Source organism: Perna viridis, chromosome 10, assembly GCF_037379345.1.
Source record: "Perna viridis isolate PV_CMFRI_1.1 ecotype Kerala chromosome 10, ASM3737934v1, whole genome shotgun sequence".
In the NCBI taxonomy this organism is placed as follows: Eukaryota; Metazoa; Mollusca; class Bivalvia; order Mytilida; family Mytilidae; genus Perna; species Perna viridis.
This window is the reverse complement of record NC_142454.1, coordinates 12891101-12909075: the sequence shown is the minus strand read 5'-3', so window position 1 is coordinate 12909075 and position 17975 is coordinate 12891101. Positions and strand designations below refer to the sequence as shown.

The following is a 17975-nucleotide window of genomic DNA, read 5'->3' as shown; positions in this document are numbered from 1 at the left end:
ACATTACATAAGAACTGACGTTCATCAACTTATTGCATGTTTTTTATTAACAGTATCCAGGGGCGTAGCCAGACTTTCTTTGAAGTAGAAGCCCTAATTCGGCAACGGATCTAAGGGACCGCTCAAAGCCCCAGTGGGGACAGGAAGAGAAGCCCCGGAAGCTCCCGGTGTTCGAGCTTTTTAGACCCATAAAAGTTATTCAAAATTTATGCTGAATGGTGTTTTACTGTGAGATAATTTTGTGGAAGGTGATTTTTTTCAATAATTCTATAATACCAGGAGTGACTGTAATCAGGATAAAACTCAAATGAAGAAATTATCCTACCCTCCAATTTGACATGTTGTGTTTTGTATTGTTTATAAATGCTGATCCCTTCAGCACCTGTGTATATAGATTTCGTATGACAACTCATACACCAGAGCTTGCTGTTAACTATGCAGATTTTTTATACCGCGCTAGACTTCATAAAAATAGACGTGTCATAGTTATTCTTTCCTCTTTCGTCTAGCTTTTTTAAGCTTTTGAAAAAATACTATTTATGGAACAAATTCATTTAACTATTTTGGAAAGATTCTGATACACTTTGAATAAAGTCCCATCTAGCTTTGATGTCATTGTAATCATCATCAATTGGGTAAATCGTTATGGAAAACCCATGCATGTCTTGAGATCAAATAACTTTTAAATAGGTTAGTGCTGCTCATTCTGCGATAATATGCCTGAGTCTATACATCGTTTGTGTTCCTTCCACGAGGTCTGATTGTTTTTATCTGTTTGTTTGTTTGTTTTTTTTTCAAGCTCTTATAATGACCTTGAATATGTGTTTTATATATATATGATATAAAGTACTAGCAAATGAGTAACGTTGACATTTGACCTCTTAGGGATCCAATCTTTATATTGGCGGGCTTATTGCCCTGAAAAGCACCATCTCTATTCATTCTTATTGTAATAATCCTTTTTGAAACAACAACTGGTGCACACAGTATACATTGTATGTCACTTATTTTTAGACAAACAAGATCTGTTTTGAACTTTGACAAATTTAAATCATTTAAAAGACGTCTACATATATGTTATCTTCGTGAACATGGGAATCAGAATTTCGCATAATAAACCCGTGTCTTTACTCAACGAGGACGTTGTAAATCAAGAAACAATATAGAACCCCCCATACGTGATCGCTTCAACTTAAATTTACCATTTCGTCTTCTTTTCTTCTATTTCTCTATATTTTATTTTATTTCATTTCATTTTTCCCTATAATAATATTGAAGCTCAAGCTTCCGAGCTTCTGTCCAGCTACGCGCCTGGACTTATGTATTGACATTAAAAATACCTAATTTTAACATGGGCGGCAGAAACCGGTTGAAAAAAATGTACAATGACTGAAGAAGGATAACTCTAATTCATTTCAATATAGTTCTCTCGGACTTCTCTCCTTTTATCTACACACATCGGGTAAAACCTTGAACTTCCCAGAAAGTTCGGGAAATTGCGTATTTAAATTATATATATTTGCATTTCATCAGAAAATTTCTACCAAAACAGGGAAAACTCACACAATGATGTCCAGAATTATACCAAGATTGTACAGAGGAGCTTGTGCCAAGCCATGCCGGTGGATGAGCTCAAAAAGAAATGTACCGATGTTCTGGCATCGCCGCGACCCATGGGACCCTTTTAGCATGGATAGCTTTTTCACAAGACCATTCGACTCCCATTTTCGGGATATGGCTAAATTTATGGACGGATTTAGAAAGACACCGTTTTTCATGGAAGATTACATAAGACCAAAAGAGGTAGCTGATGCGTTTTCGAAATCTGAAATAGCAGAGGTAAGTATTGACTATTGTGCTGATTTTAGGTGTTTTTCTGTTTTTCTTGTGATTCTGTATATCAAGATTAAAATAGACGTAAGTTCTGGACGTAACAGTTTTATTTTCCAAGGATCAAGTTAATCATATTTAAATACATAAATCATTTCATAAATATTACGAAACACAAGTATGCTATATTTAAACTAAATTCTATTCTCAAATTACAATACTTGTCCAAAAACATTTCATTTGGGGGAAACATGGAAACACAGCCAAATTTGCCACATATGATGATCAAATGGTGCTCAATTCACATGATAATCATATGGTCATCATATGACAATCATATATATGTGAAAAACATGATTATCATATGATAATCATGCGTTTATCATATGTAAACCGAAACATATGATTATCATATGGTGCTCGATTTATATGATAATCATATGATGCAAACTCGCTTAAAATTATTAACTATTTTCATACAAGCCATACAAATAATATTACTATACCTCACATAAATAACAGTATATGTCATTTTCTAAAATAATACTTCAATTAAAAACATAAGTTTATAAGCAAAATAATTGTAAAGTAAAAGTCATATTTATCTCCCTTACCGGTGATTAGTCAAACAAGATCTTCCGGAACTAAATAACTATACTTGAAATATTATCAATAATAAAATGTAAAATATTTAATTGAATTAAATTGATTAAACTAATATAAAAAGTTAAATAAGTAACTTGTAAGTATCGAACAAATTATTTCCACCTAAAAATAAAAATAAAATGAAATACAAAAGTGACCAAAATATTCTTACCTAAAATAGATGTAAGTTCTGGATGTAACAGTTTTGTTTTCCAAGGATCAAGTTAATAAAAAGTACAAATATCTTGACTTATATAGTGATTGATCTTTGGCCTCCAGAGACTTACAATACTCCGCCCATGTCCATTTCATACGGACAGGTAAGATTTGCAATGTGGCAAATACATGTAAATATATTAAGTGCCACTCTTTGATTATTGTTTTATATTTATTTTTTCTGGCAGACACTCAAAAAGATCCTAAATTATAAGATGACATTTGGATATAAGATTAAACACTTAAATTTCGAACCTGAAGGTTTTAATCATAATATTAATAGCTATTGAATATGTGGAACAAAAAATTATAAGTAAAAATTTTACATAATACTAACTCTTTTCATAAAGCTTTTATCTATTGCAGAAAAACTCTTATTTCTAACTTTAACTTCAAATTAAATTAGCTTAAAAAATAATAATAAATACTAATCAGTCATTTTTATAACACAATATAAGCACTGTCTACACAAAGAGACAAACCAAAAGGACTTGCTTTCTGAGCTTGTTTTGCAGTGCGATTAATTCTTTATGTGCTTTACACTAGAGAAAAATATGTGTAGCTATGATTCATCAGAGTTTTTTTTCCCGGTAACTGTATTATTGTTTGCATTTAGTATTTATACGTATGTATAGCTATTTCAAAAAGGTTAGAAATTTTAAAAGTTAAATATATGAAGCTTCAGAACTAAAAATGCAATAAAGGTTTACACCTCACAAATCTTGATATATCACACTTGTGGTGAAGAATGTTCATTTATGAATAAAGGGTTAAAAATACTAACAACTTTCTCCTGAACCTTTATTGTAAAATTTCAGGTTAAATATGACAGCAAAAAGCTTGAAATAAAGATGGACGTATCCTTGTATAACCCAGAAGAACTTAAGGTTGTAATTGCTGAGGATAGGTTGATTGTTAATGGAAAACATGAACAGAAAGCTGACAATCATGGTTATGTTTCTAGAGAATTCAAAAGAGAATTTGTAATCCCTGAAGTAAGTTATGATATTATAGTTATTTATAAAGATAACACAGAGTTAATTACTAATTTGTTAAGTACAGGATAAATTTCCAATATCCTAGGTTAGAAGAATGACTGCAGTATCAAAGAAGTTTTGTTTAAAGTAAGATTTCATTCATTTTTATTGTGCATCTGGCAAGTTTGTATATGAGTATATGTTTTTTACATCAAGTACAATTTAATATGAATTTAAGAACATTTTTTTAAGTAATTTTAACAAAAGGTATAATTGCAATTAAAATTTTGATGTCCCATTCAAAGGGGAGATTATTTGCAGAAACTTAAATGAATTGGAAATTTCAGTATATTGAAACTGAGGAGAAAAAATATAGTACCCCAAATAAGTTTGATAAGTGTTCTTTTCACAATTTTTATTAAAAAGTTATAGGGACCATTGTTTTAATGCAAAATATATCTAGATAGAAATCAACAGCAGAGTAGAATCATTTTACAACAAAATAATTGTTACTTTTTTTTTTTAAACTGAAATTTTTTAAAGAATACCAATAAAAAACAACTTTCTAAATAACATACAAGGAAAATCTATAGAGCAAAAATATAAGATCAGAATTAGAACAGGTTAAGTAGTGGAACAATCACTGAAACTGTTGATACTTTCACAAATTTGGAAAGATGCCATTTTGTTTCTTCAGCCCCATGCAGGTCCGGGTGTAACAAGAATAGGCCTGCAGCCGCGCTAAGCTTGTAGAAGGCGACTAAATAGTGCTCAGAACCCTAGCCGGGGGCTAGGGCGCTCTGCCCAGAGCAACTGGGATGTGTGCCCCAGGTGGTGGAATGGGGTACCCCTGGCGTGTTACATGCTGGGGTTGTCAGGCTGTAATACGGAACACCTGACCACAAATCATAGTGGTGCACCGTGTTGGGAAAGATGCCACGTTCCTCGCACGTTAAAGAACCCTACTGTGGTATTCTCCCGGAGTAGGAATCATAGGGCTCTGCCACAGGAGGCTAAATTGCCCGACCCTACCCACCTCTCCCTATTTCCAGTGGCAATCAAAATTTGTCGACCCCATTGTCCTTGTGTCCCATCCCTTTTTCATTTCATCATCATATGTTCATTTTATCAATTTCATGTTCATCGTCTGAATATAACTGAAATATTGCTGCTTGGATATTTAACCCCAACAAACAAACATTTGTTTCTTCAGCATTTATATAAGAAGAAATTGTGATAGTTTTCTTCTTTGTTTGCAGAATATTGATTCTGAGGGTATAACCTCGACCCTGTCAGAGGATGGTATGTTGATCATTCAAGGTCGTGTCAAGGGTGCAGAGGAAGTTAAGGAAAGGGTCATTGACATTCAGAAAGAAACCAAGGAGAATGGGTCATAGAATTTTTGTTACTTGAACAATTGAAATTGAAATCGAATTAGTGTAAATGATTGTAATATAATATAATTGGTTTTTTTTTTTCAATAAATATGTTGATTTTTCTTTTTTTCCTTTTTTAGGATCATTCAGTCAGTTTATTCATGTTGGGAACCCTTATTTGAGATAGTTTAAATTTAAGTACTCCAGGTGCTTTTGATATATTGATCTACAGAAATCATCCTGGATTTTAATTTGGGTATATGCTATGAAAAAAAATTGTCTGCCAGCACAATTTAAAATAGAATATATTCAGCAGGTAGGTAAATGTTGGAGTAGGAAGGAAATTCTAATTCCCAGGATGTAGGGTTAAGCTCTGCAAATAACTTGTAGACAATTGTATGATATTAATGGGTTTAATCTTCATGTACTTGTTTCCATACCACAAAAAAACCTAGCCATTAAAAATACTGATGTTTATTTGGATTCTCTGGTGTATACATGGCAGCATGTATGTTCCTAATAACATGGTAGCACTCACTTGTTGCTTTCCAGTAAGGCTAGAAATCTTGCTGTAGTAACTGATTTTATATTTGTATGAATTGAAATTTGTGACATACATGAAGTAATTACCATTTTTCTTCTGACTTGATGGAAAGATATTTTTAATTTTCCAATTAAGAACCCTCAGGGGCATGAACATGGAAGAAATGCATGTGAAGTATTTTTTTTTAGTGTAAATGATCGCAATATAAACATTTATGTACCAATAATCAGTTTTTTTTTCAATAAATATGTTGATTTTTCTTTTTTCCTTTTTTAGGATCATTCAGTCAGTTTATTCATGTTGGGAACCCTTATTTGAGATAGTTTAAATTTAAGTACTCCAGGTGCTTTTGATATATTGATCTACAGAAATCATCCTGGATTTTAATTTGGGTATATGCTATGAAAAAAAATTGTCTGCCAGCACAATTTAAAATAGAATATATTCAGCAGGTAGGTAAATGTTGGAGTAGGAAGGAAATTCTAATTCCCAGGATGTAGGGTTAAGCTCTGCAAATAACTTGTAGACAATTGTATGATATTAATGGGTTTTATCTTCATGTACTTGTTTCCATACCACAAAAAAACCTAGCCATTAAAAACACTGATGTTTATTTGGATTCTCTGGTGTATACATGGCAGCATGTATGTTCCTAATAACATGGTAGCACTCACTTGCTTTCCAGTAAGGCTAGAAATCTTGCTGTAGTAACTGATTTTATATTTGTATGAATTGAAATTTGTGACATACAAAAAGTAATTACCATTTTTCTTCTGACTTGATGGAAAGAAAGATTTTTTAAATTTTCCAATTAAGAACACTCAGGGGCATGAACATGGAAGAAATGCATGTCAAGTATTTTAACAAAATGAATCTTTGAAACAAATCATATACCCAAGTTTGATGATAAGAGGATTGCATATCATATCAAGTGATAAACAAGGGGTTGTTGATTTTTTACATTGAGGATATACAAAAAGTTTTAAAAAATCCATGGCGATAAAATACAAGTAAATGAATTTTCAACAGATACACAGGCAAATATTTCTAACAGTTGGAGCTGAAGTTTCCCTCTTCTTTGCAATCAGTTCTTTTACAGGCATGAGGCACACATCATAACAATTCTAGTTTAAAAGAAAGAACTGCACTTCGCCGGTTCCTTTAAAATCAATATCTGCTACATAGATGAATTCTGTCGTAGAATAAGCCGGATTTGATGGGAACAAACATAACTAAATTATATGACAAATCAGAGAAATGCGATGCTTTCTCGCAACATTCCTTCTTTCCCTGAGTATGGCATTATTGTATAACAGCACTCAAAACCTGCGTTTTTGTCGGGCGGATTCAGGCGAGGCGTGGCGGGCGTGCGCCCCCCCCTACAATTTGCAAAGCATGGGTTGTCAGGGTAAGATTTAGGCGGTTTTAGGTTGAAACTTTAATTTCTCGCTAATTTTACCACAAAAGATATTTACATTGCATAGAAGAATATTTCAAAAATATAACTTCAAAAAAATTGTTCGCCTCGCTCCCCCCCCTAATCTAAAATCCTGGATCCGCCCCTGTTCGTGGCGGGCTAAACCTCTTAAGACAAGGTTATGTTGCCACAAGACTATCGTCATCTCTTCAAAATTTTACAATCGACATCATGAGTCCGTTGAACACAAAGGTGTGTGTTGCTAACCTAACGAGCTCACCCTAGATACCCCGTGATCAAGCCAGTTGTCATTATGTAATTACTCTATTAATGAAAAATGGCGGGAATTATTTTTCAATATTAAGTACTCAACTAAACCCTTTTCAGCTAATTTCATTACTTTTTCAAACTCAGATAATAAATATGACTTTGAGAAACCTTTTTGGTTGGTGAAGGCTTCCATGCGTCGTTCACTAGCTATTCTGATTCAATTCTCATCTATTATCAATATCGTATTAGATTTATTCATTCATACATTCGCGCTCATTGATAAATGCGTATTCAAATATACGATCCTCACACATTTTGAAGGGAAGCTGTTTAGCATGTATATCAAATAATGACAATTTTTTTTTTACCAAAGCTAAAAAGTTGAAACGCCATCTCTTTGATGTCTGAACCGAAGGATTGGTAAATGAGAACCCTATATAGCTTGGAAAGAACATGCTTCTCAAAATACCTCCGTTGGTTGTTATATATTTCCCTTCCTTCGTTTTTTTGCGCCGGGGGGTGGGGGGGGGGGGGTGGGAGTGGTTAGCGTATGGTACTGAAAGATGAGTGGGGTGTTTCAGGGTTTTCTTTTCTTTTTAATATCCTTTTTTTTCGCACATACATCATTAAGAATACTTTTTGAAATATTTGGTTGGCCCTTAAAAGGGCCGTTGTAATTGACGCTGTTCTTCAGGTGAACATTTTATTTAGCCTTGGCCTTCTTTCCCTTTCTTGATCTCCTTCTACCTTTGCCTTTGGGTGCTCTCCTCTTTCTTGGGGATCTGGACCTTTTCCTCTTTCCTGCAGACCTCCTCTTGGTGGATTTGGACCTTTTGGCTGCTTTCTTGGAAGCGGATCTTCTCCTCTTTGCAGCCTTCTTTGGGGTTGCTGAACGGGCACGCTTAGCGGCCTTCTTTGGGGAGGCAGATGCACTCCTGCTCCTGGAACGGGATCTTGACTTGCTCTGGGCCATCCTTCTTGCTGGATCAACAAGACTGATACCGTTGCTGGCGAGGCCATTGTTTATATTGTTCGAACGCGGACGTGATAGAAAACACCCCCAAATCAACAACAAAAAAGTTATTCAAAATGGCTGCCACTGTCATTTGTGTTTTACAACTGGGAAACATACTATTTTGAGGATGATGGTAAGACAAATTTGTAGGTATAAGACATTTGATTTAAACCTTTAATTGCATACGAGCATATGGACAATGTTTTCGCCTAGCGCATCCACAATTTACGTCCAATATCTGCCAAATTCTAGTCATTTTGTTGGAGATGACATTGTCATTCGCATGAAATTTTTACCCAGAATGACATTTTCTGCAACTTAAATGATGTTTAGGATTTAAAATCTGTTATTAATGACGGACACTTCTATAAATTTGTATTTATTGTATAGTTTTTCAATAGAAAATAAAAGAAATTATTCGTTTAGGGCGTGAAGTCAAACCGGTCGTTACTCGTCATTCACTTACATGTGGAGGGGGCTGCATTTTGAGACTTTTTGTAAAATCGTGAAACGATGGGCTCAATTATTTTTTTCGTAAACTAAACGTTTATTAAATTGTTTACAAATGTCATGCGACTTAAGAAATTAGTAGTTTTGTGACATATAATGCGTGAACAACAGCGTTGAGCAGACCTTCATCAATGTCACCTTTTGAAATCACGCACTTTTTCATTGCATGATTTGTTAAATCTCAAAAATGTAAAATCATCACTTAGAAGGTAGAAACCCCGTTAGTTGTTGTTTTCCTTGTTATCATGTTTCCCTTTTTGATTTTTAAAAAAAGAATCTACCGTTTGTTTTGATTTCGTCCGGTCATGGTGGTTTTTTTTAACTTGCAAATAACAGAAGAAAGTTGTGCAGTCTTTTACAAAAATAAATAGATAAACAGAAGATCTAAATACTGAGCGGTTGAACGGCAAGACCTTCAAGTTGGAATATCCTGAAAATTAAACCTGTTCATTTACACATTCAGGTAAACAGTGCTTTTTACTCCGGGTGAGGGGTGTGCATTTTTCAATATGAAATCCGTACCAAAAACCCTGTAAGCCGAACTTCCCGAAGTATGGATAACCATCAACCCAAATCTGTGGATGAAGCAAATCTATGTAGTGAAGCCAAATCCATACCATAATCTATGTGACCGATATATAGACTACAACTTGAAATCCCTTCCTACTATACATATAGGCCTCCATATGATCGATGCTGAAGTAAATCGGGTAAAAAATGTACCTTGTAGGCTATATGTTTACAAAGGAAAAAACACACCAACATCTATATAGAAAGTCTGAAAAAACACCTATGAAAAACACACATAACCGTTTATTGGTATTAGGAGTACCACAACCGGGTTTTCTTCAGAGAAAAATGAATGGAGCACGCAAAAAAAAAATGAAATGTATAACATGGAAATGGAAAGAAAAGGTATGTATGTCCACCGCAGGAAACCCATTTCAAGATGTACATAAACGGTTTATATTTATTTGGTCAAGAAAAGACTAACGTTCAAAACTGAAAGGTCTAAGAAGGGAGAAATATTGAAAACAAAAGCTATTTTCTTCCCACTTGCTGTGTTTTATTGGTTAAATTCTTTATTGATTCAACATGCGTTGAGAATTATTTGAAGGAATCATTACGGCTACAGTTTACGTAATGTTACACAGCTTATGATTCTTGTCTTTTGTCTTGTTTTTGTTCGGTGTCATTGAAACGACGTTGCTAAGTTTACTCGTTGTGACGTTGAACCCTAAAAACAGGCTTTTTTCGGCCCTGTTATTTACAACGCTCAGGAGCAATACAATAACTGAAACTGCCAAGAGAACGTATGAATATTTCGTGTTAACCAGTGATCGAACTTAAGGGGAAATACTTGCTAAATGCAAGTTGAAATTCAATTTTACTAGTAGAAATTATTTCCACTTGCTAAAATTTGATAGTGGAATTCTATGTGTCATACATGGAAAGTCTAGAAATAACAACAAAAAAAACAACAAAAAAACTTAAATTTAGTCAGTGTAAATTTTCAGTATTTGCTAAATTTAGCTAGTGGAAAAAATTCTGAAATTCAATTCCTGTTGACTTGATTTCAATTATTTGTAGCTCAATTGCAATCTGTAATCGTATTTAGAACTAATGCTGATTTCATAGACGTTACCATGGTCCCCATAATGGTTGAAAAAACAAGCAAACAAAAAAAAACAAAAATCAGTTACAGTAATTCTTAATTAGCCAGTATTAAATACAAACTACTCAGTCAGTTTTTTATTAATAATAACAGATCATCGACTTCCATTTTTGTTATGTATTTAACTTTATTTCCCCTTTCATAAGGAGTGTAAATACGAATATAAATAAAACGAAAGCCACACAAAACACAGAATAGGATTATATGTATATATGTCCATATTGTTTTCAAAGTCATAATGGTAAGTTCGAAAAGGAAATAGTGATGCCAACAGCTGCTGTCAAGTTCTAAAGATGTATGATAAGCATATTTTAGAAAACGTGACTCATCAGCGTCGCATTAAAGCAAATCTATGGCGAGTTCATCTTGAGTGTCCAGAGCGTCCACTTGATGCGGTTGGGTTGATACTCATGTCTCTCCACGTCACGCGTTTCATCACAAATGGTAAGCAAGTGAGAATGTTTGTAAAAATAAAGCCGCATCTCTCACATAACAGCGAGTAATCATAAGTTATATAAACAAGGTAGTGCGATGCCACCCGCAGATGTGGAAAGCGTTTAGCAATAGACCATGCGCGATGTGGTAGAAATTTGTGTGAATAAGCCGAAAGAAGGCAGAATCAGGCTCGCGTAAAACTCCATTTCCATCGGAGTGTTTCAATCTCTATAATCCTAGAGTTAATAAACTTTTTCCAATAGTTTTTCGATGGAAGGTCTGGTCTATCATGAACCCATCCAAAACAGAACTTGAGAACTTGAACTTCCAATTGATGCAATCATCGATTTCATTCCAGAATGCAGGGATGATAGAAGAGCTATAGGTCTCAGTCTTGTATTCTTTGCCCCATAGGCTTCTATAGTATACCTTAAATTTTCATGATTTAAAAAAAAAAATAGAGAAGGAGTTTCATTCTAACTCTTGACCATGTTTTTCAATTAAGGAAATGTCAAAAATAATTTTTAGGTCCATTTTAGAAAAAAAGGCACGAACTTTGGTACACCAGGACAGGTCAAACTAAAAATAGACCTTTTCTACTCTCACTTTTATTTTGAGTTCATAAAATAGACCCCTTTTCTGAAGCATTATTTTTCATGAACATACTGTTTTTTTTTCTCAAAAACAATTTTTTTGTGTCATAGATTGATATTTACCCTGTACTTGTGATGAAAAATGATAGTCATTTGCCAAGAAACAAAAACAGGAAAAGGCAAAAAAAGAAGCGCACTACATTTTTAGCCGCCATGTTTTGAAATTGTACACACATACTTAGCCTTGTACATTCATAATATTAAGAAGTGTAAAAACCAATTTTTGTTGTTGATTATTGTACCTGATAGTTGTTTTTTTTTGTCTTTAAATGAATGGCTGTCGCACTTAAATCGATACAACATTGTCATTTAGCACCACTAATTTTGTTTTGTTTGTTTTTGTTTTTTTGTTTTTTATTTGAATGTCTTTTGGGGTTCCCTGATGCAGAAACATTAGTAGTTTAAATTTGTTTTGCAACAAGCTTTCTGATTGGTTGCTTCTCTTCTAGCAAACCAGGTTATTGTATATAACATGATTTGGTACCATTATGAAACATAAATTTCCGTCCGTGTGAGACTCGACAGGGTAGTCGAGGACGTTAAAAACCCCCTTAGTTAGTTATTATGACACACTCCGTAAGGTCCACACTCCGCGATTTGAATAATGGTTTTTTTTAAATATTAATTACAGGTATTGATTTCAGAAATTCATCAAACATATTTAATGACACAACTGTTCAAAATTTTATACCTCCCTATTTTAATAACATTGAACCACCACTTATATCTTACAGCTATAAAGAGTGTTCAAGGTAACCACGATTCTAGCGGAAATCTAAAGAATGTAATTCAGGGACAAAGACCAGACATGGAAAACAGACACAACAAAGAACATGAACTAGCCAAAATAATACATACAAAGTAGCAAAAGTAAACAAGTAAATGAGCAACTCGGACACTAAAAACTGGGAGCATGGACCAGGTGTGTCGATAGGGTAAGCGACCTATGCTTTTCTATGGAAACACCCGCCGAGTTGCACATAAAAAGTCAAATCCGGGGTAGATAAAAGGGGTAAGAAAAACTATGACACTCTGAACAAATCAGTTTTCATGGTGCAGATGGATACATCGTGATGATCCACGAGTTCATGATGGCGACCATAAAACTTCTGTAGAGATTACTTCAATCTGGTAGCAACGTAACCCTATTCCAGAAGCCTAATTGTAAGAAGTCTAGCGCGATACAGAAAGTCGGCGTAGCCACGGCGACCTCTGGCATAACACGAGTTATGATATGAAAACTTCATACACAGGTGCTAAAGGAATGTTACCACAGATGAAAGAAAATTTGGCAACACGGAATGAAAAGTCATCGCGTTTGTCGTAAAGTTGGGTCAATAGTTTTCCTTTACAATCGATCTTTAAGTATAGGTCAAGATATGAAGCTAACTTCGCAGTGTCTGTAGTTTCCTTTATCGCAAGTTCTTTAGGGTAAATGCGATGCATCATCAAATCCCCAAAACTAGGATTGTTTAACGATAATACGTCATCTATATAACGGAAACTAAGATTAAAAGATCTAGCTAAACGATGTTCCTTTTTTGGGTCAGATCAGCCATAAAGTCAGCCTCATAAGAGTGAAGGAATAGGTCAGCAAGTAGAGGAGTACAATTTGTTCCCATTGGAAAACCGACCGTTTGTTGAAAAAAACGCGTCCACCAAACTGAACAAATATTTTGTCGATTAAAAACTCCAGTATTTTGAAAACATCTTCGGTGTACTTGGAAGATGATTATGAATTATTTTTTACAAAGTATGAGGAATCTCTACCAAGAACTACATATTTGCATTTAGGTATAAAAAATCCGGTAGAAATTTAGTTTTCAATTATTTTTCAGTTACATGATAATATTGAAGATGATACTCTTTTAGGCTGTACAATATCCAAATTCAGATATGAGCCCCGTGGCTATGTTATTACCGTGACCATAGCACCGTCGAGGACAGAGAGGTAATAAACTTTTTGAAAAAAAGGACCTAAACATCGTCAAAAATAGACTGGGCAAAGTGTCGACGAGTCTTTCATGACGCTCTTTTATCTTATTGTAAAAAGTTGTGCACGGGAGAGAGAGCCGATAAAAATATCTTAATGCTTTTATCGACAAACGTAAAAACATGGTAAATATTCGAATCTCTCACCTTGAAAACAACTAAGAAATTAACCCAAAAAAATCGCTGTTCACGAATTAAAATTAAACTTATGAAACTCGGTCTCAGTTTGTATTTGTACCGGCAGAAAACGCAGTCATGTGGTAGTGGTGTGACGTAGATACTATTTAAATGTACTTAAGAATGAAATTTTGAATTCTTTTACATCCTAAGCCATGTACTCAACAGAGAGTCAAATAGTAAACAATCTCATAACAGACTCCAATAAGCTAAAGGCCCCCACTGAAAATTTCCTACCATTTATTAGTTACCTAAATTACACAGACGTAGCGTACGGTGTTGGTGTCATATTTGGTAACATCGAAATCGGCAAAATTTCGACGTGTTTTTTTTTTTTTTTTGTTTGTTTTCTTTTTTTTTGTTTGTTTTCTTTTTTTTGTATTGACGTACATCGTTCTATAATTGTTACGTGTAAAATGAAGTGTGCTTCTTTAACTTTTTTAAAATAACACACACGATATGTTTTATTTCTTAATTATCGGATTCGATATTATTTTTAGTACGTTTTGGTCAATTGAATGATCAGATTACATCCTGATATGGTAAATAGTTTGACATCATTCATTTAAAAATGATCTGAAGGAAATTTTATCCTATGAGAAAAATGTTAGGAATTATGAAAACAATATTTCGTGATGCGCTAAAAAAAGTAAAACACCCTCACTAAAACAGAAAGCCAACAAACCTACAAGCAAAAAAGTCAGTAAACTCCCCCCTCCCCGGAAATGAAATTGTGGAAGCGTATAAAGTGATTTTATTTCTTTCCTATTTGGTTTTATATCTCTAATGTAGATGTACATTGTATGTTGAAATTTCCGAATACATGTACTAGTTTCGGAATTCTAAGGTATGTTGCTAAACATAAAACATTGCTAAACATTTCGAGAAAACAAAACCTTGGCAAAGCTCCCTCTTTGAGAAAATTTGAGAGCGAGATCTCCCATTTTAATTATACGACAAAAAAAACTTGCGGTCGTATAATGTTATGCGCAGTCGTCGTGGTCGGCGTCGTCGTCGTCTGGGGACACTTCGTTTCCGTGCGATAACTTAAGTTGTGGTTGACGAATTGTTCTGAAATGTTGATATGATTTTACCAACAACTAAGAAGATTCCTATTTAATTTGGACTTTGTTGCCTTTGCCACTAGAAAAAGGGGCAAAAAAGGGTAACAATACGTGTTTTATTAAAACCCACGTAGATTGTTTTTTTTTTAATTTTAATTATTCTATTTTTAATGTGTTCTTTATTTAATTCGGGTAACAAATGTACCCCAGATTTTATGTTTTTGGACCGTTTTCAAGTTATAGGGGGTCAAAGTTGGGCAACATTTTCATAACTTTTTTTTCGAAATTTTTATTCCATTGGATTCTTCATTGGATTGATTCCCCGTTAATAATTCTGCCTGCATTTTTCAATCAGATTTCGGATATCTCTTACGGTTTTCGAGTTATAAGGGGTCAAAAAGGCCACACCAGAATAAATCTTTTTTTGTTTTTGGTCCGATTTGAAAAAAAATTAAAAAAACATTTTGCAATATTTGTACACCTTATTATATCCTATAGCTAAAATAATTGTCAAGAGGTAATTAAGACATGAAATAGGTTGATTTTACAATATTACACTAGCGAAAATGCAAACGCGTGTCTACATATTTCAAAATACTGCGATACAGACACGCTGATCCCGATTTCACCAGGGCATCATCGCATATGAACGGACAGGAGTGCGCGCAAGGGGGTAGGGGGGGTGGCTTTCTTTTTCCTGTTTTCTTTTCAACATTTCTTTCATTATTTTATCAGATTCGCTAAAATCTTTTTTTTTTAATTCATTACCTCCACAGTCGTATTAATTCAATCTAGTATGTCGTAACTTTTCAATACTTTTTATTGTTTTTAAAATTGACCTTTAAAGAGTTTTTACGTCGCAAAACAGAGCGTTACTTTGGAAACGTCAAAAATACGCTTTGTGACATTTTTGTTAGATACGGTTTTACATTATATATATAACCCATTTGTTTGTTAAGCCAAGGAAAAAATGAAATGATAAAACCACAGAGAAGGATGAATACATTTTTAAGTGTATGAAGAAATCGACTCGACACTATTTGCCTTTTTGAACAATTCGTTCGAATTTCGCATGGTGTAACGCGTGAATAAATAAAATATACAAATTTTGAAGTTGTAACACTTTGGTTAGACACAGACAAAATGCTGCGCTACGATACATGTTCAACCAAGTACCATTATTTTTAGAATATACTATCTGCAGCATATAAACATGTAAAACGCAAAATTTCATAGTTATTAGTCCACTCAAAGCTAACGAAAAAAGCTTTTGATAAAGACTGGGTAGCATGCAACGTGTAGAAAACGTCGGAAAAAAGACAACGTGACATCACAACATATGTGCGTATTTATCTACTATTAGACAATAAAACTCATTATTTTTTAGAATTAACATGATATTCTTAATATTTATACAGTCCTTTAAGCGTGAATATACTTTGGTAAAAATATTATTCGTTGTTATATTTTACAACGGTAAGCAAGAAAGTAGCCAATGGCCAACGTCGATTAAGATTTGTGACGTAATTGAAATACGGACAAAAAGGCTTTTAACAAAAATACTGATTGAACATTTTATATATATTTTCATTGGGGTAATGTAATAAATTGTCATTATAATTAATAAAAGTCCCGATTTAAAAAAAGCTGTTCGCATAACTTAAAAAAAAGTCTAACATGTTGTCTTCAAATCGATTTCTTTCCATTTTTACAATGTCTACACCAAATGGGAGACATTTGTGATATTGTAATACCCTTTGATCTTATCATTACGTCACGAAAAATATGACATCGTCTGCAGCGCAAATTGCTCTTCCCAAAAAGTTTGTTTTATCAAAATTCGCCAAGAAACAACTCAGATATATTGGTGAAATGGGAAGCAAGCATTTCTTAATGTTACCCGTCCACATATGAAAATGGACGTTCTTGTGATCGAATAGTGCTTTCCCTCCGCAATTAATGACATCTTTTTAAGATTTATGATTATAATCCTAAAACAACAACCATTTTCGAACATTTTAATATCTATATTGCCTTTGATAACTCCACATTCTAATAGCAACATTTAAGTTTTCGTAACCAGCCCCGGTTCAGTCGAATGTGACACCAACAACGTACGCAACGTGACAAGAATTCCATCAAATTCCGTTTCGTCTCTGCGTTCAGTAAGTGTACTACAACTAAGATTTCTGTCCATTTAATCAGTCCTCTCACTAACCTACTTATAAATTATCGTAATAAATTATACTTACTAGACCTGTGTGGACATGATTAATTATGTCAATTTTCTTTTTGACAACATTTATATCCGTTTCGGGGTTTAAATTTATCGTCAGCTTGTAGGTATTCGATCGGTACAAATTGTGCTTCTTTTATAGTAGATCTATTCCTGTATTATGAATCTCAGTTTATGGTCAAACTCCATAAAGATCTTTCCAAATCTGATGTAATAGACTTTAATAATACCTATCGCTATCTTGATGGGACGTTACGTTTGGCCCATTTGGCTCCTTTATACGGTGTCATCCTCCCAAGTCAGGGTGCGCGGGTGGACTCAAAACCCTGACTTGGGAGGATGTACGGGATTTACTAGTTTATTTCTCAACTAGTTCGATATGCCCGTATTTGTAGCAATGTTTTAGATTTTAATTAACGAAATCTCTGTATTATCGGTAAGTTGTACCGAAAAGTCTTTACGATAAATTAGTTTAAGTTTTACTAAATTCTTCCATAAATAAAAAGATTTGATGCTGAAGTTTGGTTGTGCTTGTCGTAACTTAATCAAAAATGGGATTCTGCATCCTAGTTTTTATGGTAATGTAATAAGTAAAGCTCGAAAGTTTAAACAGAATTCTTTTAAGTCTGGAAAAAAAATATTTGAATCAACTTATCTGTATTTGTTATCCTTACTGTATCATTGTTAAAAATCTTTGAATTATGTTTTTATTGGTTCTAACGTTGACTCTCTAGTTAATACATTAAATATTAATTAACACTATTGAATTTCGTCCTACTTGTATCTTTGCATTTGCGCCAAGATCTTGTTTTCCTTAGACATTCTATGATATGTTTTCAATAAATCCTTTTGGTTAACATGCAGACAACTCTGTGATCAGTTGAATTAATAAGTTCTTTACAGATGTACTCTATTCCATGTTTTCTAGTATGCCGGTGACTTT

General features: G+C 33.8%; 2 protein-coding genes across 4 annotated transcripts in view; both read left to right on the top strand.

The window, feature by feature from the left end:
- The first annotated feature begins 1477 nt into the window (after positions 1-1477).
- On the top strand, positions 1478-5847 carry LOC148604578 (alpha-crystallin B chain-like). Its single transcript, XM_088549053.1, has 3 exons — positions 1478-1839; positions 3510-3686; positions 4928-5847. Exons 1-3 carry the CDS (start codon positions 1567-1569, stop codon positions 5063-5065), a joined length of 588 nt encoding a protein of 195 aa, XP_088405179.1. The 5' UTR covers positions 1478-1566; the 3' UTR covers positions 5066-5847.
- Positions 5848-8252: 2405 nt separating this feature from the next.
- The window catches only part of LOC148604577 (protocadherin-11 X-linked-like), a 76462-nt gene continuing 66739 nt past the window's right edge, over positions 8253-17975 (top strand). For all 3 annotated transcript variants that reach the window (XM_088549046.1, XM_088549043.1, XM_088549045.1), the window contains exon 1: positions 8253-8423. The gene's annotated coding sequence lies outside the window, so the exon portion shown is untranslated. The remainder of the gene's footprint in view (positions 8424-17975) is intronic.

Bases quoted from the DNA above. Each gene is read 5' to 3' on its own strand.
- LOC148604578 (XM_088549053.1), top strand. From the start codon at position 1,567: ATGATGTCCAGAATTATACCAAGATTGTACAGAGGAGCTTGTGCCAAG. The intron at 1,840-3,509 runs GTAAGTATTGAC...GTAAAATTTCAG, and splicing joins CGAAATCTGAAATAGCAGAG to GTTAAATATGACAGCAAAAA. The intron at 3,687-4,927 runs GTAAGTTATGAT...CTTTGTTTGCAG, and splicing joins GAGAATTTGTAATCCCTGAA to AATATTGATTCTGAGGGTAT.